At 40.7% G+C, this 24,568-nt stretch overlaps 2 protein-coding genes across 6 annotated transcripts; both read left to right on the forward strand.

Moving 5' to 3' along the window:
- The first annotated feature begins 282 nt into the window (after positions 1 to 282).
- On the forward strand, positions 283 to 11,912 carry ildr1a (immunoglobulin-like domain containing receptor 1a). Of its 4 annotated transcripts, none has more exons than XM_065253993.2 (8): positions 283 to 391; positions 7,169 to 7,339; positions 8,157 to 8,306; positions 8,639 to 8,758; positions 9,251 to 9,397; positions 9,580 to 9,705; positions 10,388 to 11,058; positions 11,211 to 11,912. In XM_065253993.2, the coding sequence occupies exons 2-8, from the start codon at positions 7,279 to 7,281 to the stop codon at positions 11,247 to 11,249; spliced, it is 1,314 nt and encodes a 437-aa protein (XP_065110065.1). In that variant the 5' UTR covers positions 283 to 391; positions 7,169 to 7,278; the 3' UTR covers positions 11,250 to 11,912. The 4 variants fall into 4 exon arrangements, with proteins under 4 accessions (XP_065110065.1, XP_065110064.1, XP_065110063.1 ...); XM_065253992.2 differs by lacking the exon at positions 283 to 391 and adding an exon at positions 1,955 to 2,018; XM_065253991.2 differs by lacking the exon at positions 283 to 391 and adding an exon at positions 1,956 to 2,097.
- A 606-nt stretch (positions 11,913 to 12,518) lies between these two features.
- tmem39a (transmembrane protein 39A) lies at positions 12,519 to 24,514 on the forward strand. Of its 2 annotated transcripts, none has more exons than XM_065253995.2 (9): positions 12,519 to 12,777; positions 17,194 to 17,383; positions 18,297 to 18,519; positions 18,643 to 18,708; positions 20,628 to 20,782; positions 21,964 to 22,279; positions 22,425 to 22,612; positions 22,811 to 22,931; positions 23,306 to 24,514. In XM_065253995.2, the coding sequence occupies exons 2-9, from the start codon at positions 17,274 to 17,276 to the stop codon at positions 23,543 to 23,545; spliced, it is 1,419 nt and encodes a 472-aa protein (XP_065110067.1). In that variant the 5' UTR covers positions 12,519 to 12,777; positions 17,194 to 17,273; the 3' UTR covers positions 23,546 to 24,514. The 2 variants fall into 2 exon arrangements, with proteins under 2 accessions (XP_065110067.1, XP_065110066.1); XM_065253994.2 differs by having other exon boundaries at positions 12,521 to 12,777; positions 17,194 to 17,389.
- Positions 24,515 to 24,568: the final 54 nt, after the last annotated feature.

Genomic DNA, 24,568 nt, shown 5'->3' on the forward strand with positions numbered 1-24,568 from the left:
GCATTACAGTAATGTCTTATATTACTATGTGCTGCAATCGTCATTGCTGTGTGTATTACTGTGTGTGTGTGTGTGTGTGTGTGTGTGTGTGTGTGTGTGTGTGTGTGTGTGTGTGTGTGTGTGTGTGTGTGTGTGTGTGTGTGTGTGTGTGTGTGTGTGTGTGTGTGTGTGTGTGTGGTTTCTATGTCAGAATGTAAGAGAAGTCGTGTAGTGTCTTCATATGAGGCTTCTTTCACTGCTTAGACAATGAACAGAGAGATTTATGACACACACACACACACACACACACACACACACACACACACACACACGTAACATTACGATGGTTTCTATGTTGTGCTGGTGCCTTGCAGGGATTTGACCAAGTGCTGGTGGTGGAGGGAGGAATCTGGTAGGTATCTCTCTATTTTTATTTTATTGTGGTTTATTGAATTCTCAAGAACAAAGGGTTAATTTTGCCCTTCATGACAACTGTGAGGGGGGTGAATTTTTTTGTAATTCATCCTTTTTAATGATATTAAGCCTTAAAGCTTAATAAAGGATGTGTGTTATGCAAATTGCCAACCTCATACACGCAGCTGCTCACGTATTACACTTCAAATTTTAAGTATAAGAACAAATTTATGTGCGTTAACGTTTTTGTGAGAATTCAAATGTGCGTATAAAAAACCTGTAAGCAATTATTAGTGAATGAGACCCAGGCTGCGTCTAAATACCCAAACTCGAGAGCGCGTGCACGCGACAGGACATAAGTGCCCATTTTTCAAACTTTATTTAGTGTGTAATGTTGTTGTTCGATCATAAATACCTGCAAAATGATAAAGCTCAAAGGTCACTGCCAGGCGATATATTTTCTTTAACAGACTTATTCACAGCGAACGGTGACTACAGTCCTCTACTTCCTGCTTTAATGACATCAATAGAACAGTTTTTGACTAAACTCCGCCCACAGGAATACGTCAGTCGCCAGCTTTGGCTCAAACGACTCTGCTAAGCTAAGCTGCTATCCAATCACAACACACTAAACAAACTACACAATCAGAACTCGTAACGTATTTCTGAAGGAGGGACTTCATAGCAAGGAAGACATCAGCCTGTTTTGAGGACAGTGAAAACAGCGCTATACAGATAAATAAGTTGTGTGAATAATAATGTGCTTTTTTACACATGAAACACGAACATTTGTTATATTGTGCACGGTAAACACAATCAAAGCTTCAAAAACACAGAAAGAACGGGACCTTAACCCACACTAAACCCACACAGCTTCCGAGTGGTATTCATTATCCCATCATGCATCATGTTCTGGATGTAAATTGTAAGACTTTTTCCCAAACCTTGCCAAAACTTTTAAGTGTAAGTTAATAAATGGATATTACATAATTTGGTAATAAAACAGAAAGTGTTGCTCATTTAATCAGCAACTGCTTTTATCACATAATTAGAAACAACATTAATTGTGTTAGAGACTAATGCACGCGTGGGATCTTCACGTCCACTTGTCAAGTGTAAAGACAGCAAGTGTGGGTATTTGGACGCAGCCCCAGTGTCCTGTTGTAGAGAACTGATTGAGACACACTGACAGTACTATGAAGCATTTACGCCACCTGCTGGTTACATGAGACATGACTTTATTCACAACAACACACATGATGTGTGAATGTGTGTGTGTGTGTGTGTGTGTGTGTGTGTGTACATAAAACATTTGTCCTAACTGTCATGTATGTCACACACACACACACACACACACACACACACACACACACACACACACACACACACACACACACACAAAAACTCATCACATCACTCTGCAGAACCTAGATCTTCATCATTTATATAATAAATATCATTAAAGTGTAGTTTGTGTAAAGATCTGGGGCTCGTTTCAGAAAGGAGGTTAAGTTCAAACTCTAAGTATATTAACCCTGAAATGAGGGAAACTTTTGGTTTCTGTTTCAGAATGGGAGGTTAAACCAGAGACAGCGAGATAAGTCAAGCCTGTTTCAGAAGGAGAGGTAACTTACTCTTTAAATCTAACCTGGTCAGGAGCAGGTTTATTGTATAACTCTGAGTTTCTGGCAGTTCATTCATTGGGTACGTATTTATTATGTACACTGTAAAACATTTTAGTTTTTAAAGAGCACCAATGGTCAGATTCATGATTTTACATTTCCTTTGGTGTGTAAGTGTGTATTAGTTCATGTTAATGATTTGCAAAAGGTACAAATCCCAAATTAAACGTTGATGCGAGTTATCGTCTCCAACGTAAATCTCTTTTCTTGGACTACAACAAACACACAGATTGTAGGCAACAGTTTACTTCCTCGGCCTGTTAACGTGGACATGACGCTCATTATTATAACTCGGCCCGCTTCCGACTCCCAGCCTGTTAGTTAACTCCGGTTAGCATTGCATTGTGAGCGAATCTTTCAAACGTGACTTTCCGAATGATGTCAGAGGTGTTCAGGCCAATCACAACGTACAGATTGGCTGGCAAATCAGAGACAGAGCTTTTCAAACCTGTGCGTTTCAAGAAGAGACTGAAATCTGAAGATACAAAAATGTATGGTATGAGAAAAAGTATGTGTTTTTTTAAACCATAAACCACGCAAACACATTGTACTATAACAAATATACAAAATAATGTTGCAATGAAATAGGTGTTCTTTAAGTTATAATCAAATTGCCAGTGCATGTCACTTTAATTTACTAATTTATATATTTTATAGCTTAGTTTCCCGGACAGAGATTAAAATAACATAAATATAAGAGCTGTCCAAACTGAAAACTACTTGCAATAACATATTTTAAAATACGTTAGTGTCCTTTGTTTGCCTAAAAATGCACACAAGTAATGTTTTTAGTAAGGCATGTTTGTTAAAACTAGTTATATTTCCTAATTAAACTAAGACCTAGTCCTGGCTTAAAATAATCACTGTCCGGGAAACTACCACCAAATATTACACTAAAACTAAAACTGTACATTAAAATGCCTTGTAAAGCCAATTTGATATAGTTACTGGGCGTTCACACCAGACGCGTAAGAGGCGGTAAGCGTGAGTGATTTACATGTTAAGTCAATGCAAAAATGCAAATAGGCTTCTGCGCGAATTGAGCGTTGAAGTGTGAGTTGAGAAATCATTCTGGCGTAATTATCAAGGACTTTGCTGCTGTAACATGGCTGCAGCAGGCGTAGTAATATTCCCTGAAAATAGTCCCCTTGATTACTTTCAATAGCAGGGGACTATTTTCAGGCGCTGCGTAATATCATTGCGCCTGCTGCCGCCATGTTACGGCAGCAAAGTCCTTGATTATTGAGCCAGAATGAGAGTATAGTTCCTACCCATATCTTCCTAGAAAATCGCAACTTTTAATTTTCCATCGGTCTTAGAACACGATTTAACTACAGAAGACAATTTTTGTAAATAGAAAAAAAATCTAAAATCTTTGGTTATTTTAGCACCAGGTTAATGGTCTAATAGTTTTGAATGTTTATGTTTTTAAAAATACCCAGATATCATGGGTGTGCATTGCATCTTGGGATAGTCAAGGCTTGGTTTATTAGGCTGTAAGACCGGATGCAATAAAATGTTTCAGCCAAAAGATGAACATGGGCTCATTTAAACTCCGTACACGCGCGCTACCTGTGGATGAAGTGTTGTTCTGCACGCGTGAGGCGTCGTGTTTTCAAGTTCAAGCTTTGCAGCAGTCCAGTACAACACAGTGAATTTAATCATTATACAGTAAAAAGATCTTTTCAAGAATTAAAGGGTGGCGTTGAATTTTGTTAATAAACACGCTGAATAACGGGAAGTGAATTACTGGAGGGAGTGAAAGCAGTGCATTAAATTTGGACACCCATGTGGCTCAGCTGCAGTAATGTTTCTTGTCTTGTCACCTTGACAATCACTCTGATTTCATATTTCTCGTCATTAAACTGCTGTATAATAGTCAGCGTTTGATTACTTGCATCTTTCTTGCACTTCCACTAACTGCTTATCTGACCTCTGTGTTGCACCTCTGTCTGCCTGGTTTGATTCGATTGGTCATCTCGGAATAATTTTGACTTTATCTTACTTAATGGGGTGCAGTGCAGACCTGTTGGCCTGTGACATCACACTACCACGAGATCTATTTAAAAGCATACCGAGTCATTAGACTTGTTTGACTTCATGTGGCGCTGCAACAATTGACAGCTGGATGACGTCAAAGTACCACGAGAGCGATTCGCGAAATCATATGGAGGAGTCTGCTTTTAAATCGCTCTCGCAAATCTTTGATGTCATCCACCTGTCGGTTCTTGCAGCACCACATGAACTTGAACAAGCCTATTTACTGTTGAATCGGTCTCGCGGTGCTAAGACGTCACATGCCAATCGGTCTGCATGGCGCAGCAAGAAGCCAAATGAGCGCTGAGTCAGATAAGAAGAGCGTCAGAAATCGACCGAGGTCCAGGCACCTGAATGGTGGGTACGGCCATGATGGAGGAGACAGACGAGACAGGTGCCAGCTAATGCAGACACTCAATTCAATTCTTATGAAGGAAACCCCTGGCCATATTTAAAGGAAAACACCACCGTTTTTAATATTTTACGACATTCTTACCTCAACTTAGATAAATTAATACATACCTATCTTTTTTCAATGCGTTCACTTTTAATCTTTGTACAGTGCTTTTTGAATGTGTTAGCATTTAGCCTAGCCCCCTTCATTCCTATGGCTCCAAACAAATATTGTAAAATACTGAAAAATGGTAGTGTTTTCCTTTAAGCGACCACTTTTCACTGACACGAGTGATTCATTCCTATGGAAGGTAGCTGCTTCAGGCGCGTGGGTACGGATTTTCTGACCGGGTTTTTACCGCTCATTTGCACGACGGGTCAATCGTTTTTGATACCAAGCGCATTATCTTCCGAGGTCTGACTGGCAGCTTAGCGTCAAGTCAAACACAATGAAGAACCTAATCAAGAATGTCCAGGTCATTAAACATTGCAGAGAGAGAGGTAAAGAGAATAATAAAGGTCTTATCAGGTACCCAGGTCAGGGATGCTAGACAGAAGACGATAAACTTGTAAAGGATAAAAGTAGCCATGGCACTCATCATATAAACTAGGCTATATACACTCACCGGCCACTTTATTAGGTACACCATTCCAAGTGCTTGTTAAAGCAAATTTCTAATCAGCCAATCACATGGCAGGAACACATGTAGACATGGTCAAGACGATCTGCTGCAGTTCAAACCGAGCGTCAGAATGGGGAAGAAAGATGATTTAAGTTACTTTGAGCGTGGCATGGTGGTTGGTGCCAGACGGGCCGGCCTAAGTATTTCAGAAACTGCTGATCTACTGGGATTTTCACACATAACCGTCTCTAAGGTTTACAGAGAATGGTCCGAGAAAGAAAATATATCCAGTGAGCGGCAGTTCTATGGGCGCAAATGCCTTGTTGATGCCAGAGGTCAGAGGAGAATGGCAAGACTGGTTCGCGCTGATAGAAAGGCAACAGTAACTCAAATAACCACTCGTTACAACCGACAGAAGAGCATCTCTGAACGCACAATACGCCGAACCTTGAGGCGCATGGGCTACAGCAGCAGAAGACCACACCGGGTGCCACTCCTGACAGCTAAGAACAGGAAACTAAGGCTACAATTCACACAGGCTCACCAAAATTGGACAAAGGAAGATTGGAAAAACGTTGCCGGTCTGATGAGTCTTGATTTCTGCTGCGACATTTAGATGGTAGAGTCAGAATTTGGCGTCAACAACATGAAACCATGGATCCATCCAGCCTTGTATCAATGGTTCAAGCTGGTGGTGGTGGTGTAATGGTGTGGGGGATGTTTTCTTGGCAAAGTTTGGGCTCATTAGTACCAATTGAGCATCGCGTCAACGCCACAGCCTACCTGAGCATTGTTTCTGACCATGTTCATCCATTTATGACCACAGTGTACCCATCTTCTGACGGCTACTTCCAGCAGGATAAATCATCTCAGACTGGTTTCTTGAACATGACAATGAGTTCACTGTATTCAAATGGCCTCTATAGTCACCAGATCTCAATTAAAGCACCTGTATTTCCACCTAGAATAGTAGAATATTAGTAGATTATTTTATTACCTTTGCACCTCTGTGTGCGCCCACGGGGAATACATTTTCAAATTCAAACATACCCGGGTATATCACAGCTTTCTGTAATACCGCCCTGTTCTGTAACCGAAAACTATTCAATCTCAGAGTACTCAAGTGTTCAAGTTTTAACTCACAGTTGATTAAACCTCCTTACTGATATCATCGTGTGTTATTGTCCGGCTGATCACGTGACTGATACCTGCGGCAGACCATGCACCTGTTCCGGGGTGGAGTCTGATGATGAAGAGGAGGAGGCTGAAGAAACCAAAGAAAGCGTATCGCAGTAAGCGTATCCTAGCCAAAGTCGAGACATTTAAAGCGATTTAAGCCGGTAACATGTCGTTGTGAGCGGATTTTCCATCTGTTGTTTGTATTACTGCACGTTCACGCGGGAGTTTTGTGTGTTATTCGTCATCATGACGCCGCGGATGATGGTCGTGTTGCTTCTGAGTTTCTTCAGCTCAGGTAAACTAAAGATTTTCATATATTGATATTGCCTACACATGCAGTCATCAATTAGTAACGAGATCAAAAGTTTTAATAATAATAATGACTTCGTAAAAGTTTAATCCAAACCAAATGCATAAAATTCCTTCCGGTCTCACCTGAACGCATCTGTATCGATCACGTGACTCTTGGTTGTTTACAAATAACTCGAAAACACTTGAATATTTTAATATTTTATATTACATTTAAAATAATTAAACATTAAACCGAAAGTGCAGATGGGAGATAGAACATTGAGTCTAACATCACCTCGCGCTTACGGCAGATCCTGGTTAAATGATATTTGAAGGTCAAAAGTCACAGTAAACGATGTTTAATTCTAATGTTTAATTCTGATGTTTAATGATAATGAAGATATTTATTTCTTAAAGTTGTCACAAGTAGACACTGATACTAAAATAGTTTGCCACCAGCAAGGACTTTCTGCTTCATTGTGTCATTTCCAGTTCAACAGGTCTGACAGCTTCTGTTGACTGCATATCTCTCTCTTTCTCTCTCTCTCTCTCTCTCTTTCTCTCTCTCAGGAGTTCTGTCTATCCAGGTGACTCTCTCAGAGACAGAGAAACGCACAACTCTTTTTGCTTCGATCACGTTACGGTGTGACTACTCCACATCATCCCAGCAGCAGAATGTCATGGTCACCTGGAAATTTAAATCCTTCTGTAAAGATCCTGTTCTGGAGTATTATTCCACAGGTATGAATTCAGTGATGTCATAGAGGAACCATTCTGGAGTCTTTATAATCCTCATTCAATATAAAAACCTTTTTTACAACAGTAAAGTTATTTGAGGGAACCCTGCCTAAGGCCCATTAAAGGACTTCTTAGAACCCTTTGTTTGTAACAGTAGAGTTATCTTAATGGTGACCCACAGCACCTTTTGTGTTTCTCTCTTATTGAACACAGGATTTAATGGATGTACTGAAGCACCACATGAGTTTGTATTTTAGCTTTGCTTCACGGCATGAACTGATCAAACTTTTAAATGTATAGAGTGTTGCTACCCCACTGAATTGATGGCCAATACACTTCAACTGGTGTTTACACAAATGTTTAATTCATTGATATCATTAAAACACTGGAAGAGCTAAAAGCAAACACAACACAAGCATTAAAAAACACGTTACCAAACAATTAGCCAATATCATAACTAAACAACAATAAAGCAAATCATATTCATTACTCTTCAAGTGATAAAACACACACGACTTCTTTACCTTATAAACCTTCAGTGAGATGCACATAGTGAAAAAGAGGAAGAAATCACACAATCGCTGTCTGCTTTCTTCACACCATGCACAAACATTCACTTAAATTGCGGAAATGTGAAGCATCTTATACACTCATTCAGTGAACATGGTGGTCAAAATAAAAGTCCCTCAAACATTATAAATACACACAAAAAAAATGACCCAAAATACAGAGTTAATTACAATGACAAATGAGTCATTTTCATAGAGAGAGAATGTAATGTTGAGTCTGTCAGTCATGAGTGTTTGTTGTTGTCCTGCAGCGTATCAGGCCGCCCTTCAGTTGGGTCAAGACCCTGCAAACGACTGTATGGACTCGCAGCGCACCATCCGAACCGTAGCTCAGAAACTAGGATCCAATGAGGCTGTGCTGGGCGCGGAGTACCGGGACCGAAAAATCTACATTCAGAACAGTGAGTTGACATCTGATACTGCCGCTCTCATATATGAGCTCTCAACATACAGTTTCTCTTACAGCAAATCAGACGTCTCACACAGAGAGCTGTATTAATACATTAATGATGTAGTGTGGCATAATATACTGCCATACATTACAAACGGATACGGATGTATTGTAGAGCTATTCTAGTTTTTTACACGATGACGTCTGTTAAATGTCAACATATGATGGTTTTTTTTTTTCATTTCGTGCTTTCACTGTTTAGAAGTTTCTTTTTCTTTTAAGCAAATATTTGTAGATTTCATTCGTTTTGATGTAATGTTAAGCTCTGTGTGTGTCTTTTAGAGGCCGATCTCGTCATCAATGAGGTGATGTGGTGGGATAATGGGATGTATGTCTGCTCTGTGGTAGCACCTGGAGACACAATTGGAAATCCAGACAAGGATATGAGACTTATTGTGTACAGTGAGTATAAAAACCTTTCAAATGTAGTTTCATGAGTTCAAATTAAATTGCAATCAATAGGGTTATGTGATAATGATGCATATTTGGTGTGCTATCCGAGGGGGGGACCAAGAGTAACGGCCCGAACCCAGAGTACCTGGGTACAGCAGACTTTCCATAAAAAAACATAAATATTTATACGAGACGTTAGCTGAACCACTCCTTTAAAGTATATAGACATTATAAAGTAACAAAAAGAGATAGTATAAAGTAGATAAAGAGTAGATAAACGGTGCTAACTAAATAGTAAATGCCTGATTTAATTCTAGTGTGTCCAAACATCAAGTACTATTCAGCAGTCAAAAACCCAAAATAATCTTTGCTTGAGATGAAGTGATAAAGATTTCCTTAAAAAAAGAAAAAAAGACGCTAAGCCTACAGCGAGATCTCCAGATGTGTTCAGGATTGAGATGCGTGAGTGTTGACTTGACTTGAATGTTATGTTTTTGACAGACTGGCTGACGGTTCTCCTGATCGTCTTAGGAGCTCTGATGCTCGTCCTTCTGTTGTGCATCTGCTGCTGTCAGTGTTGTCCGCAGAAATGCTGCTGTTACGTCCGCTGCCCGTGCTGCCCGCAAACCTGCTGCTGCCCTGAGAAAGGTACTGAAGCGCTCTGGGAAACCATGCAGACTTCTAGCAGTTTTTCCTGCGGCCGAATGCGGCCATATATAAGATAATATACTGTATAGAGAATGAACAGAAAGGCATTGAAACTCGTCTCAGTGTGTTTCTGTCATGAATGTGATAATGTCAGTTGAACAGCACGTTTGTGATATTTGCAGCGGTTATGCAGCACAGAATGATAAAAGAGGCTCAGAAAGCCATGACTCCCTGGTTGAACGGCCAGCCGGTCTACGCACCAATGAGCAACCACAGCTCCTACCAGATGAACCCGATGCTGTACGCAGGTCGGTCTGAAGCATTCATTTACTCCAATCAGATTTGCCCTCAGATGTTTAAAACTGTTCAAAGGGGTAGTTCAGTGAAAATTACCCTGTGATTTACTCACCCTCAAGCCATCCGAGATATGACCGTCTTCTATCAGACGAACACGATCATAATTATATTAGACAATATCCCGGCTCTTTCTAGATTTTTCCTACAAAACGGCATGGATTACCCTCAGAGGGCCTTTATTAAACCCCTGGAGTCGTGCGGATCAATGGTTCTCAACTCCGTTCCTGAAGGCCCCCTGCTCTGCACATTTTATATGTTTCTCTCATCTGACAGACTCTGTAGAGTTCATAGGGATCTCGAATGAGCTGATGATTTGAATCAGGTCTGTTAAATAAAGTAGACATACAGAATGTGCAGAGCAGTGGGCCTCCAGGAATAACGTTGGTGTGGATTATTTCTGTCAAAGTTGAATGGACTTTTTTGGGCTTTAAAATGTTACAACCCTAACCCTAAGCTTGAAAGAGCCGGGATATTTTCTAATTTAACTTTGATTTGTGTTCATCTGATAGAAGACAGTCATATGTGTCTCGGATGTCTTGAGTGTAAGTAAATCATGGGGTACTAATCATTATTCAGTATGTAACTTATTCAGTATGTTTAAATGCATAACAGTCTCTCTATATAACCCTGCAGGATCAGGGAAGGGCTCTATGACACCGGTTCCTCTCCCCCCTCCACAGATGGCACCCATGCACATTAACATGGCGCCCCCAAGCTTTCACGGCAATGGCAGCGTTCACGGGACCAACCAGGTGCTGGACCATCTGGAAAGTCAGATGCGCGGTATGAACGTCAACAGCCCGCTTCTGCAGCCCCAGCCCGCCATCCCGCTGCAGCACATGCCTCCCCAACACATGCCTCCTCCTCCCCAACACATGCCCCAGCACGTGCCCTTTTCCGCCGGCCCTCCCAGCATGCTCTCTGCCTTGGATGACGGCCCGGCCTCGCACAGACACCCGCCCGGTACGCGCAGAGGACGCTCTAGCGGCTCGTCCACCTACAGCGCCTCGCGTCGTGATGACCGGCGCTATCCTCGTCCAGGTATTCCACGGAGCCACAGTCACGAAGACGTTCTGGACGCCCGGAGCCGATCCGGAGCCTATCGTCCTCGATCGCGATCCAGGGACAATCTCTTTGACGAGGACCGCAGAGGGCCGCCTAAGCGAGACGATTCGTGGAGCTCGGCCAATGACGAGGACAGCCGACGTGGAGGGGCACGAGGAGGAGGGTGGTTGGATCATCCTCCGAGTTACAGTGAATACGAACCAGGAAAGAAGCCGACAAAGCGCCCAGAACGCTTCTCTGTAAGGGTCTGACTTACTATTACCCACCCACCCTAGGGTGGTTTAACAAGTTTACTAAATCATTACAAATTTCTTCATTATTTTTTACAATCCATTACTTTTTATCTTTGATGTTGTGTGCAATAAACCTTAACTTCACCTCTTTCCTGTAGGACAAAAGTTCACGCAGTGGCACCAGCGTAGTCATCTGATGTCATCTGGTGATCCAGCACATGGCCAAGAACTCATACTTGTATGTTAATGTGTATAGTATGTTAACTAAAGTAAGAGGAAAATAAATGTGTCATTTTTTTAAAAGAATTGTTACAAATGCCCCATTTTACTCGTTAGTTTAACTTTTAACTCAAGGGGGCAGTTTCCCGGACAGGGCTAAGACTAGTCCTAGACTAAAAAAAAGAGCTGTCCAAACTGAAAACAACTTACACTGACACATATCTTAAAAATACATCAGTGCCCTTTGCTTAGTCCCGATTTAAGCTAATCCCAGTCAGGGAAACCTAACCCCAAGATGATTTAATTGCTTTATTTGAATGTGAACAAAAATCTTAATGTATTACATTAGAGAAAGATTACCTTGAATTTGTTTTTATATATTCATTTTGAACGTTGTTCGGGTTTTAAAAAGATTATCCATGTAAATAAAAAATATGTTTTGTTGTAATATTTAATTTTAGTCTTTGAATAATGCCTATTCTCTTCAGCAGCACACAGATTGCAATATAGGAGTTTATTCATCTATTGATTATTAAAAAGTGTAGCAGTCCTTGCTGTGAATAAACCTGTTGTGTGAATGTGGTTTGTATATAGTTGTGTTGTCAACGCTCAGATTAAACACTTTCTAGCCTCTTTGTAAAGCTTGTGTGTTTTCTCAGAAGAATTAGTTATTATTCATCAACACTGGGATCTGCTGTCAGTCATCTTTGCTGAGGTGTGTTCTCCAGGGGGGTAACATCCTATAAAAAAAAAAAACTTGCATCGACCCCATGTCTAAATATTGTCCATAATTGTTTAGATTTTAAAAATATATTAGTAAATGCTAAAATTAACATTAAGATGAATACTTGTTGTTGAAGTATTGTTCATTGTTAAGTTAATTCTGGCCGTTTGTCAACAAGGCTGCATCCTGCGGAGGTCGCATATGGAGGCTGCTTACGTCATCAAACCTGGTTTAGTTAAGTTGTCTGAGCATTACATTCACAAGTCATAAGCATATTACAACAATTTACGATAAACGTTAAATAAAAATAATAGTTTACTGTATAATTGTTTATATTCTGAAATAAAAGTATGAAGTATGCAGTCTAGAAATGCGACCTCTTGAGAGAAACCTGTATATATCTAGAGGAACTATATGCATAAACAAAAAGCAGATAGCTGACCAAAGCGATTCATTTCACACACTTTTTTCCTCCTGTACTGCGCCTGCGCCCTAGGCTCGTGGCGTCGCTGGGCTGATGACGTCACGTGACGCAGACGTCGGTTTGCCACGTCGGTCTGTCCGCAGTAACGGCTGCACGCGGAACTTCTCTAACTTTTTGTTTTGTATCGTAAACCGTTAATAACTCGCAGCGCAAGAGCGCTATAACGCGCACAAAGCCCAAACTCCCGACGGTCTCATCAGGATCTCAACAGCGTCTCAGCGTCTCGTGGTGTGAAAGAAAGAGAACCAGATGTTGTTGAGTTTGGGTGACTGATGTGCGCGCTCATGATTCATGTGCGGTGAGTATCGCGATTTACCGACGGACTTCAGCTCGTGGATATTGATATGTAAAAACCCCAAACAATTCAGTTTAATTCAGTTCCAGAGATTACCAGCGACTAACCAACCACTGTGTTTATTTCCTGTCTGTTGCTGGTTTAACTTAGGCGTTTGTTTGTTTGTCTGTCAGTGAAGTTGTTACACGAGTCTGTTTGAGTTCATGCGTTTGTCTGTTTGTGTTGATAGTTTGGTTTAATCTCTTTATGTTGGTATTATATCTCAAGGTCGATGCATTCGTTTGTGTTAATTTGTTGAATTGATCATTTATATGGTTTAACATATTATATTGGTTTGGCAATTAATGGCTTGTTATCCTGTTTTTTTTTTTAATAGGAAGATAATAAACACAGCTATTCTAAAGCAATGTGTTTAATTTAAAGTGTGAAGTGCTGTTAGTAGATGTCCTTCTGGCCTAATGACTCAATTAGACACACCCCCTTTACCAAAACATCTCAATGTCACATAAAAAAATCAACTGAGATAACCGTGGTGAGCTGACATTTTACCTGTCAAAAATAATCAGTGAGTCTGATTGATTACAGAGTCAGATGATTGACGGTGAGTCTGATTGATTACAGAGTCAGATGATTGACGGTGAGTCTGATTGATTACGGTGTCAGATGATTGACGGCGAGTCTGATTGATTACGGTGTCAGATGATTGACGGCGAGTCTGATTGATTACGGAGTCAGATGATTGACGGCGAGTCTGATTGATTACGGAGTCAGATGATTGACGGCGAGTCTGATTGATTACGGTGTCAGATGATTAACGGCGAGTCTGATTGATTACGGTGTCAGATGATTGACGGCGAGTCTGATTGATTACGGTGTCAGATGATTGACGGTGAGTCTGACTCTCATACGTCCAAGACGCGCAGCTGTTCGTTGTCGACTCCTATAAATGAACACGTTTTGGCTACTTTGACGCTCTCGCCGGCGGCGGTGTGAACTAAGGCTGTGATGATAACCGCATCACAGCAGTAATGAGATGCCTACCGCGGTGCTGAGGTCATCATCATCATCATCACCGCACTTTGTTATATTTTATTCTTTATTTTGCTGGTGAAAGTTACAAAAGTGCATATGGTTTATGATAAGAACTATACACAAAGTCAATGTTAATCATAATTTAATGTCTTCCATCCTGTGTTCAAGTGCTTCTGGAGAAAAAATAGCCTTCCGCAAAAGGGGGGGGCGGTCCATTAATCTTATATAGGAGTTTATTTTCTGTGCGTGTATGATTATTGTTATTTAATTACTAAGTTTCAGTACTTTGTGTCTACAGAAAATGTTCCACTTAAATCACACGAATATGGTCACGGCTGCAACCTTCTTAAACATGAAACCATTATTTTGAGAGCGTCATGCCCAGGTGCTTTGATATTTTTTGCATGCTAGGAAACGGTTCCAACTCACTCACTGTTTTTTTAAACCCCTGCACGAATAACAAAATCTCAAGTGCAAGGAAATCTTTGAGTCACGCGCATTACGAGTCCAGGTGCCTCATTTATCAATCGTACGTATGAACAGAAGTGTGCGTAGATTCTGTGTGTAGGAACAGTTTTACGCAAAGTGTGGAATTGATCAAATTGCACTTATACGTAGAAATGTGTGTAAATATACGGACACCTCGGGGCATGCTTACGCACAGAATCTGGTGGTAGAATAGTGATACACACTGGGGATGATCCTGTGTAGTAAAGAAGTGTGTTTTTATTATTGTGTCAATATAGCAACAGCAAACCAGTGTTGAAGTTAATGATTTCTTTGTGATTTTTAGTCAAATTGGTGTCTACCCCTATAAATGAAAGCTCCGACAAATGCTTGACTCAGTGCGATGGCTTATCTTGCGTTATTGGAAGACTTGGCAAATCACCCATTCCGCCTGGAGTGCGTTTTCAAAGATCCCGCCGATGATGCTGGTTATATGTGGCTGTCCAAGGTGGAAAATTCTGTTGTTGTCTGTCCTGCTCCAGTTGCACTGATTTAACTGCTGTGACACGTTTTTTTGGCGGATAATTTAATGTCAAACCACTTTTTTTATTTCTGGAAGTGTTCTCTCCTCATACCCAACGGAATTACCCCACTGGTAACATGTTCGCATGCAGATTTGTTTTCTTTTGTTAGTCGTTCCTCCTGCACTAAGTGAACCAAACAGTATTTGTTATTTGGATTCAACCTCATTCACCATTAACTCAATTTCTGTGTCTGTAAAGTTCGTCCTTTTCGCTCTCTTCGCCATTATTGCGGTAAGGGAAAAAGCACAACCATGTGACTTATAAAGGGAGGTGTTGTCACTATATATGGATCATTGGAGGCGATTCGGAATGCAAATGTCCATGAACGTGCACAAGGGATTTTTACAAATGGCTTATCTGTCAGCTTTTTTTTTATTCATGCGCCCTCATAATCTTTAATCAAAAACTCAAGTCCCCTCCTGGAAACGATCTCTCTTTACTTCCGGTCATATGCATCTACCTTTTCAGTTTTCAAATCACGCCTGAAAACATATTTTTATTCAGTTGCTTTTAATAATTTGTAACCTGTCTCTCAATTTTTCTTTGTTTTATCTATTGTGTGATATTTAATTGTTTTGTAAAGCACATTGGTCAGCTTTCCTGTATAAATAAATGGTGCTATATAAATACATTTTGACTTTGGTATGGCAGGTGAGCAGCCCCACTGGGAAAAGATTTCATTGATTAGCAATTAGCAACATGACCTAAATTCAAACGATCCAATCAGTTCTCGATGTATGAATTCAAGTCAGCCCTACTTTTATTTCAGAAGTGGATATACGTCACCACGAGGAAAATTAGACAATCGCCACTTCTGTTTCATGGTGACTTTAAACATTATATATGTATTAGAGCTGGTGAAAAAAATCGCCTGCGTTCTCATCAGTAAAGCCGCTTTGGTGATTAGTAGTAAATCACCATCAGTTGCTTTCAGATGGAGCGGCATTTACTACAAAGAGCTGCATTTCACAGAAAGCTAGGCAAAATCGCGTTCATAATCGTGGAAAATTGACTTCAATTATGAAAGCGATTTTGCCTAGCTTCTAGGTGAAATACGGCTCTGTCTAGTAAATGCCGCTCAATCTGAATCACTGAACCGGCTTTACTGATGAGAATCGCAGGCTCTCATATGTATATTATAAGAAAACGAGTAAGCAAGCCATCATTATTGTCAGTCAGCTTGCTCACACGCTCGGACAGTAATAAATGAAATCTGACACCTGCTGCTTTGTGATGTGATGCGTGTTCAGCTCGCACTGAATTCAGACAGAAGACAAATTCAGTTTATACACAACATGCCTAGCTGCACAGTAAATGTGGCTGAAACTTTGCAGTGTGTACGTGGCCACAGACAAAAGTCTTGAAAAACTCTTTGTGTGTTCAAACCAGAGAGCAGTGGAGGTAGTCTGTTTGAGACGGTCTTTGTCATCATTTTAAGTGTGATGCAGTGGTACGGTATGTGAGTTTTCCTCTTGACACTTCATCACAGTTCCTCTTTTCAGTAAAACAGACATGTCGAATGAAACGGCTCATTTATGAGACCAGCGATGACAACGCTGAACTCGGACATACGAATTTGTATTCGTGAAGATGTGTGACCAATAGATGATCTTTATAATATCTCACAGCGTGACCTTTTCAGGTGGAGGAAAAACTGAAAGTAAGAATATTACTATAGACGCCTTTAAGGTTTGTAAACATTGAATGACTATCGGGTGAACGCGCAGCATGGGGTCAAACTGTTCATACCATTTAGGCTTTCTAGTTTAATCTAACAGGGCTGAAAAATGATGACTTACCTGAAATGAAGGGAGCACTACAAACACAAGCCTCTTTGATTTTTGCATTGTCCCGGTCTGCACGTTAATTGCTTGCAGCCGCAGATGTTGTATTTTTTGTTTTTCAGATTCTGCATGAATCGCGAAAACTTAACGGAAGAGCCAAATCATTTTATTTTAGAGAACAGAATGAAAGTAAAGAAGCAATTTTCTCCGATCCCTGATAAAATTTGCATCCCAAACTATGACAGAATCTTTTTGCACATAACCCCTGACAGACCTGAGAAATTTTGCGTTATTTACTCACTGTTTCGTTTCTGGTTTCATGTGTTACAGAACTGATCAATCTACAGGTTATTTAGTGACACATACTGAAGTTTGACCTCTCAGAGTTTTTCAAAATCAAAGTAAATCGTGTTTAAATGTGAGATCCTGTCGAGATGAAAGTAACACTTGTATGGATGAGTGTGTGTGTGGATGTCTATCTATTATATTTAGAGAGCGAGTTATCTGCTTTTCACTGTAGTATGTGTTGTTATATTCTGACTGTATTTTATAGCTGTGTGTTTTTGCTGCAGTGGCCGGGCTGCATTGGGCCGAGACGTAAGGACGTGGTCACTAGGAGCGGCTGGCATCGCGGTTGCCGTGGAAGCTGGAGATGCCTGGTGGCCGCAGGGGTCCGAGTAGACAGCAGTTGAGTCGCTCAGCATTGCCGTCCCCGCAGACGCTGGTCGGCGGCGGCGGCCTCAGCAATGGGACGAACCTCAGGTGCAGGTGATGCGCCGCACGTGACAGCACTTGTGTTTTTTCTTTATTGGTCAGAGCCACCAGAACAAAACCCAGCTGTATGACTCTTGTATGATCAATGAGACATTATTCTAGTCAGAGCCTGACATTAACTTTGCTCAAATAAGCCACTCTGATCATTAGTTTTCCAAAGTTACTAACCAGGTGATAAAGAAGTATACTTCCAAAGTGTATTTAAATTTTGTACTTAATAAAATTCTTCTTTAGTACTTCTTGAGATAAACTTAAGAACATCTAAGTGTACTTCACTGTGCTATTTTAAGACACCGTAAATATGAAGTAACATATTCATGGTGTCTTAAAATAGCACAGATACGTATACTTAGATAATCTTTAGAAGTACTAAAGAAGAATTTTTAGTATATTAAGTTCAAAATTAGTCTGCGATAATAGAGCACTTTAAGTACACTATGGAAGTGTACTACTTTTTCACCTGGGTAGCGCACAGCATTTTCACAAATTTTACTTCAGTTCGAACCTTTTAAGTACACGACACCATATATGACTACTATACACATTCAAATCAAAATGTGTAACACTGCAGTTCATTATCAGATGTTAGGCTATGATAAGATTTTAGTTTTGGGCAGTTTTTCTATTAAGATCGTAGTATGACATCAAAATGCCACGAGTGATTTAAAAGCATGGTGCGTGTGTACAAGAGATGGCTTTTGAATCTCTCTTTCAGTGCTTGGATGTCATACGCAGATCAGTCTGCACAAAGCTGAACTCATGAAGTGTGTGTGTGTATTTGTGTATGTATAAATCAACCTGCCAAAGTGTGTCAGTGTTACACACCACTGCGCACATTTCAATGTTAATGTCAAGCCCTGATTCCAGTAGATCTGACTTTAATATCTGTGTCATGGTGCAGGAGCATTAATTCAGTGGGTCTGTCGGCTCCGCCCATAACAGCCCTCATCACTCCAGAACCCGTCCGCCATTCCCGAATTCCCAATCTTCCTCTGGACAGTAACCTGCTGTTTGAGTCTCTGCTCTTTCTCTACCTGCTGGTGGCGCTGTTCGTTCAGTACATCAACATCTACAGGACGGTGTGGTGGTCCACATACACCCACCACTCAGCTTCTGCATCGCTGGTACAACTCTTCAGATATAATAATAATATATTCATGTTCATCAGCCCTTCTTACTCATTTAATTGAAATGAATCATTGATTGACAGTGATGTGTAATGTGAAATAATCTTTTCCTGTGTGAAGAATCATCTGGCCATCTTTATCACCGTGATGTTGGCCAGAAGACTGGTGTGGACAATCATCTCCGAGGTGTGCCTATATTCACACACATAAACTCCATTGTTTTGTGTTTCATTTGCCAATTTATCTTTTAATAGATGAGTAAGTGTATGTCATCCAGGTGTGCCAGGATCATTGTTAACAAGAAACTTTACTTTTATTATTCTTCTTTTCCTATTTCAGTCAAACTTTTATCATGTTGTAATCTTTAAAGTAAAGTTCATGAAAATTCTCTCATGTTTTAAATTTACTCTGCCATCCCAGACTTCATTTTTTCAGTCACATACGAAAACTTGATCTGATGTGTGTTTCATCATGACACAAAAACCATTGAGATTTGACGTTATCAACGTGTCACCATATTAAAACATTACCACATGACGTACCGGTAATACAGTATGCTCACAACAGAGTCAGTTTCTATCATGAACGTATCGCTTTGCTTCAGAAGTCATCAGGATTATTCTTTGAAACATCCTAAACAGGATATTTTAAAGTTGAGAGACCGCTCTATCAGTTGTAAACAAGTGGCAAATCCGGCGTCAAACTGAGCCTTGTTTGTAAAGCAATCCTCTCTGAAATGCAACCAGGGAACAAACATAAACCCATTCCCAATTGCGTTGCTGTCTGGGAAAATGAACTGCATGCCCTGTTGTCTTAAGACAGGGAATTCTTCTTCTTACATCCAAAAACACACTTCTTTTGTCGAAAACAAAGTTGTTGCGTGCTGTGCAGTGATACCTATGCGGGTTTTGCTCTCACATGACGTGCAGGGCAGATGTCCTTTTCTGGGGGTAAAAGCCCATTAAAGGAATATGGGGACAATAAGTCCTAACTGATACCTTCGTTCAGAAAAAAACTTTCCAATACCTGAGTGAGTTTGGCCCAGAAATACTCCGTCACTCACAAGCTCAACTGCTTTTTTGACACTTTGGTTATGTTTAGCGTGAGGGTTACAACAATATTTACCATATGGCTTTTCCACAGTCTCTGTTTGTGTGTTAAAAAGAGGAAGTTTTGAAGGAGGGTATTTTGTTGTCCGTTATCATGCTAGTTACATTTACATATCATTACTCGCTGTGCTCTTAAAAACAGGCTGCCAAAGTATAACCAATTATTTCTGTCTGACTTGTATGGCATTTAAATGCTTTGAATACATATGAAAGAGCTGGGTGAAATATGAAGTGGTGTTGTTATTATTATTATTATTATTCATCAAGTATTATTTTATGATTCTTGATAATTATTATTATGTATTTTAGAATTAGTTAAAATCAAATCATGTATAAACAACACACTACATGAAAATATGATAGCAAATCTCATTGGTTCTTGTGTGGTTCCTAAAAGGGATATTTCACAAGATGTTAAGATGTCAAATCAATCTTTGGTTTCTCCAGAGTGTGTATGTGAAGTTTTTACTCAAAATATCATCTAGATCATTTATTATAAGATGTTAAAATTGCCACTTTGTAGGTGTGAGCAAAAATATGCTGTTTTGAGTGTCCTTTAAAATGCAAATGAGCTGGTCTGTGCAGTGCCGTGGTTGGATAGGGCATATTAAGGGGCTGTATTATTATAATAAGATCCCCTTCTGACATCACTGGGGAGCCAAATTTCAATGAGCTACTTTTCATATGCTCTCAGAGAATGGTTCACCAAAACTAAGTTACTGGGTTGATCTTTTTTACATGTTCTAGGTTAATAAAAGCACTGGGGACTTAATTAATTATAGCACTTTAACATGGAGAAAGTCAGATTTTTTTATGATATGTCCCATTTAAATAAGTGTATGTGCTGCCAAGATATTAAGTGAAACATTTGCTGAAATGTACATGTTCATGTCAGTTGTGCATTACAGAGTTTCATACGTTACTTTAGTATGATTCAGTTATCTTGTGTCTTGTTAAATGAATCTTTTTGATCATGTTTGTGTTTTCTGTTTCAAGGCATCTCAGACGAGTCCCTCATCTTTTGTGCAGTATGTGGTTCTGATAGCGGCCCGTCTGATCCTCCTGACGCTGTGTGGCTGGGTTTTGTGCTGGACTCTTCTCAACCTCTTCAAGAGTTACTCCGTTCTCAACTTGCTCTTCCTGTGCTATCCGTGAGTGCCCTACTAACCAAAGACGACATTTCCAATCAAAACAATTCCCTTTTATTCTCGGGATGCCGTTGAAAGGCTTGGGCTAAAAATGCTGATTCTTTGGAAAAGGCAGATCGATGTTTAGAAACTGATGCAGTCACTGTTTGCTGAAGTTTCCCATCACTGCATGCAGCGAGGTCTGTTCTGTTTATTCAGTGAGTGTTTGTGACTAGGATGGATACCAGGGCTGGGGCGATCTGATATTCCGTATCGATATTAGACCGATATTGGCTGGAACGAATATTGTAGAAGTCGGGAAGTACAATCCGATCCGATACCAACAAGGACCTTGTCATGGCGACTTGGTGTAAACCGCAACTTGCTGAGTAACACGAATTTGCACAAAGCGGCACTTTAAATTGTCCAAAGTTAGACCTTAAATTTCATTTTGAATTTTTGTGCTGACGAACTAAAAATGTTGCTACTAGTCTGTTTGAAATATTTAAATAAAAATGAAGCAGCAGTATCGCACAAGGTTTCACTGAGTCTTCAGTTTGCACAGTCATTTGTTGCACAGTAAAAACGTTTGAGTTCTGTAGCTCTGTTTAAGCTTGATGCTTTTTGTAGGGCTAACAAATGTGGTATGTGCAGCTTAATTGAATAAAAGGATGATAGAGATGGTATTGGATCGATATCGACAGATACTCAAGGTTAGGGTATTGACATCGGTATCAGACAAAAGTGGTTTCGGCCCAGCCCTAATGGTAACCTGTACTTGAAATGTGACCTCTGCATTTAACCCATCCTAGTGAGTGGTGAACCCACACGAAGACATGCAGCAACGCGTGGAGAGCAACTCTGGGGTTAAGGTGCTATGATCAAAGGCATGACGGTCACAACCTGCACGTTTATTTAGTTCATTCAGCGTATTCAAGTGCATGCAGCACGTTTGGTTCATTCGGTGCTCAGTCGGTCTCTGCGCACATACATGCTGTGTTTGCTTTTGGTTTTCCTGTTTTATAGTCAATATTTTTTAGGTTAGAGTCTGTAGCAGAAGCCCTTGAATCGTATTAAATCTATTTGGCCACTGGTGTGTTTGGACTTATATTTGCAGCTGTATTTCTTGCTTGCTTTATTGTTTTTGTCTTCTGTCCATCATGTGAAGTAGTAAAGTGGGCTAACGTTTTCTTTGGCTCGATCAGGTTCGGAGTGTACGTGCCGTTATGCTGCTTTCATCAAGAGGGTCGCGCTCAAGTCACCCCGACCGACTGCAGCTTCTCAGAGCAGGACGGGACCCTCCGCCCCAAAGACTTTCTCACCCTACTGCGGGAAAACCTTCGAGAACAGTTCACTAGTCCCGCCCACAGCCCGATCCACACCTGCCCTCCATCACCCGAGCTCATCCGCAGCGAAGTCGAAGAGCTGAAGACCGACTTTAACCGGCGGATTAAAGAAGTGCTCTTCAACTCGCTCTTCAGCGCTTACTACGTGGCCTTTCTACCGCTGTGCTTTGTCAATGTGAGCCCCCGTCTTTCATTTCATTTCACTGTCGGTTCATCCAGCAGTAACCTCAGATCTTGTGGAGCTCGTGCTATATTTTTTTGCTTGCCACCGGTCCACATTAAAGCACGCAGATTAAGCAAATGCCGTCCTTGTTTTCCAGAGTACGCAGTACTACGACATGCGCTGGTCGTGCGAGCATCTGATCATGGTGTGGATCAATGCGTTTGTTATGCTGATGTGTCAGCTGCTCCCTCCCAGTTACTGCGACCTCCTGCATCGCTCGGCTGCGCATCTGGGCCGCTGGCAGAGACTGGAACCTGGTTCCTATAGCAACACCCCGCAGCACATGTGAGTGATCGTCTCCGTACCGCACGTACACCCTGAGGAATCCCAAGTGTGCGTAGTAATGTTTTCAGTGACTTTACAGAGGGTGTACTTTTATTTTAATTAAATAAATCCATTTAAATTGAGTGTATGCAGAAGAATATTTGCCAAATATTTAAAGTAGTACAAATGATACATTTTCATGTTTGTATTTTTGGTTAGATGGTCTGACAGCACCATCTGGCCGCAGGGTGTTCTTGTGCGGCACAGCAGATGTCTTTATAAGGCCGTCGGACCACACAATGTAGCGTTCCCCTCAGATGTCTCGCATGCCAGATTTTATGTGAGTACTTTTCATATTTACTCTTTGACGATCACTTGTAGGATGACATTAATATTAAATGAATATTTGAAAAGAAGCATCATGGTCACAGTTTTTCTGCCCTCATCAACAGTCAGTGAGTATAAATCGGGATATTTGTTGATGCTTTTTGTTTTTATGTGGTTTTAACAGTTAAGAGTTTCTGTCTCAGCAGTCACAGGTGATCATCACGTATCATATGAATGTGTTATTAACTAGCGGCTCTAGATTTCTCTTCTGGTCGCTTTCACATTAATATGTCGTTTATATCACTGAAAGGTCTTCTCTTCACACTTCAGATCATGTTGTGTTTGTTAGCGTCTAAGTTATGATCACCGCTGTGCTCTTCTGTCTAGTTTCTCTTCCACAAACCCCTGCGGATTTTGAATCTTCTGATCGGGATCGAGTCGAGCGTGGTACTGTATCAGCTGTACTCGCTGCTGCGGTCCGAGCGCTGGAACCACACGCTCTCGCTGGGACTCGTTCTCATCTGCAACTACTACGTCCTCTTCAAGCTGTTGCGTGATCGTATCGTGCTGGGTAAGGCGTACTCGTACCCGCTTGCCGGTGGCGGTTTGGGAATCAAATCGCAGTGAAAGTGCAGATGAGATGAACTTTATGAACGTCAAAGGAACGTTTGGCTGCGAAGACTCTGGTAGAGACTGCAAACTTCTTTTGCTCAATTTTTGCTTTTGATACGGTTCGTTTTTCATGCAACGTTTGTATCTATTTAATAAAATATTTTATTTTGTATACTGTTACACAAAAAAAAAACATCATAACTCGTGCATTATGCCGGGATGTCGTATCCTCTTCTCTCGAGTTGTAAACGAGGGGGAGACGGTCAGTGTTTTATGTGATGTCCAAATTCTGCCAAAGAAGAAAGCAGAAAAGCCAATTCCACAAGCCCCTCCCTGAACTGACCAATCACAAAACGGGAATTGATCTAGTGCGTTGTGAGCGCTGTATTATTGTTTCCATCCTTACTGTGTTGGTGTGTGATCTGTTCATTTGTTTCCATCAGTCTGTGTAGAGAAGAAGAAAGTACGGTCAGACACAGAGTCTGTTTTCTGCTAGGATCTTTATTCCCTCTTCGTGTTAACTCTGTGCCAAATCCCAGTGGCCGTCCTGTCGTTCTGAGTGGCCGAGCCCTGTGGGCGATCCAGCTTGCAGTATTTTACAAAACAGCATTGTTTTAAAATTTCAGTGACATCCAGAATAAATGCGGAAAAAAAACTGCCTGTGTCTCATCTCTTTCAGAAGTGAATCTGTATATTCAGATCATGTCCAGGTCATATTTCAACCCCAATGTCCACATTTATATTTAGCAGATGCAAATATCAAATTAAATGCATCATATTTTCTGTGTTTTAACTGATGTAAAAAGAAACCTACTTTCAAAAGACTTTTCATGACAGTCTTGTCTATGTACATCTTCACAGATTATAATGTAATTCTTACATTTATGGATTTGACAGGGAAGCTTTTATCCAAAGTGACTTGCAGTGCATTAAAGCTCATATCATTATGTGTGTTTGCTGGTTTAAACCCTTGACCTTTTACCATTGAGCTCTACATGAGCAGAATTAATGTCTTCATTTCTCTTGCATACAGTATGT

This window comes from Paramisgurnus dabryanus, chromosome 4 (genome assembly GCF_030506205.2).
Source record: "Paramisgurnus dabryanus chromosome 4, PD_genome_1.1, whole genome shotgun sequence".
Classification (NCBI taxonomy): Eukaryota; Metazoa; Chordata; class Actinopteri; order Cypriniformes; family Cobitidae; genus Paramisgurnus; species Paramisgurnus dabryanus.

Bases quoted from the DNA above. Each gene is read 5' to 3' on its own strand.
- ildr1a (XM_065253990.2), top strand. From the start codon at position 6,554: ATGACGCCGCGGATGATGGTCGTGTTGCTTCTGAGTTTCTTCAGCTCA. The intron at 7,340-8,156 runs GTATGAATTCAG...GTTGTCCTGCAG, and splicing joins TCTGGAGTATTATTCCACAG to CGTATCAGGCCGCCCTTCAG. The intron at 11,059-11,210 runs GTAAGGGTCTGA...TCTTTCCTGTAG, and splicing joins AGCGCCCAGAACGCTTCTCT to GACAAAAGTTCACGCAGTGG.
- tmem39a (XM_065253994.2), top strand. From the start codon at position 17,274: ATGCCTGGTGGCCGCAGGGGTCCGAGTAGACAGCAGTTGAGTCGCTCA. The intron at 22,280-22,424 runs GTGAGCCCCCGT...CTTGTTTTCCAG, and splicing joins TACCGCTGTGCTTTGTCAAT to AGTACGCAGTACTACGACAT. The intron at 22,613-22,810 runs GTGAGTGATCGT...ATTTTTGGTTAG, and splicing joins AGCAACACCCCGCAGCACAT to ATGGTCTGACAGCACCATCT.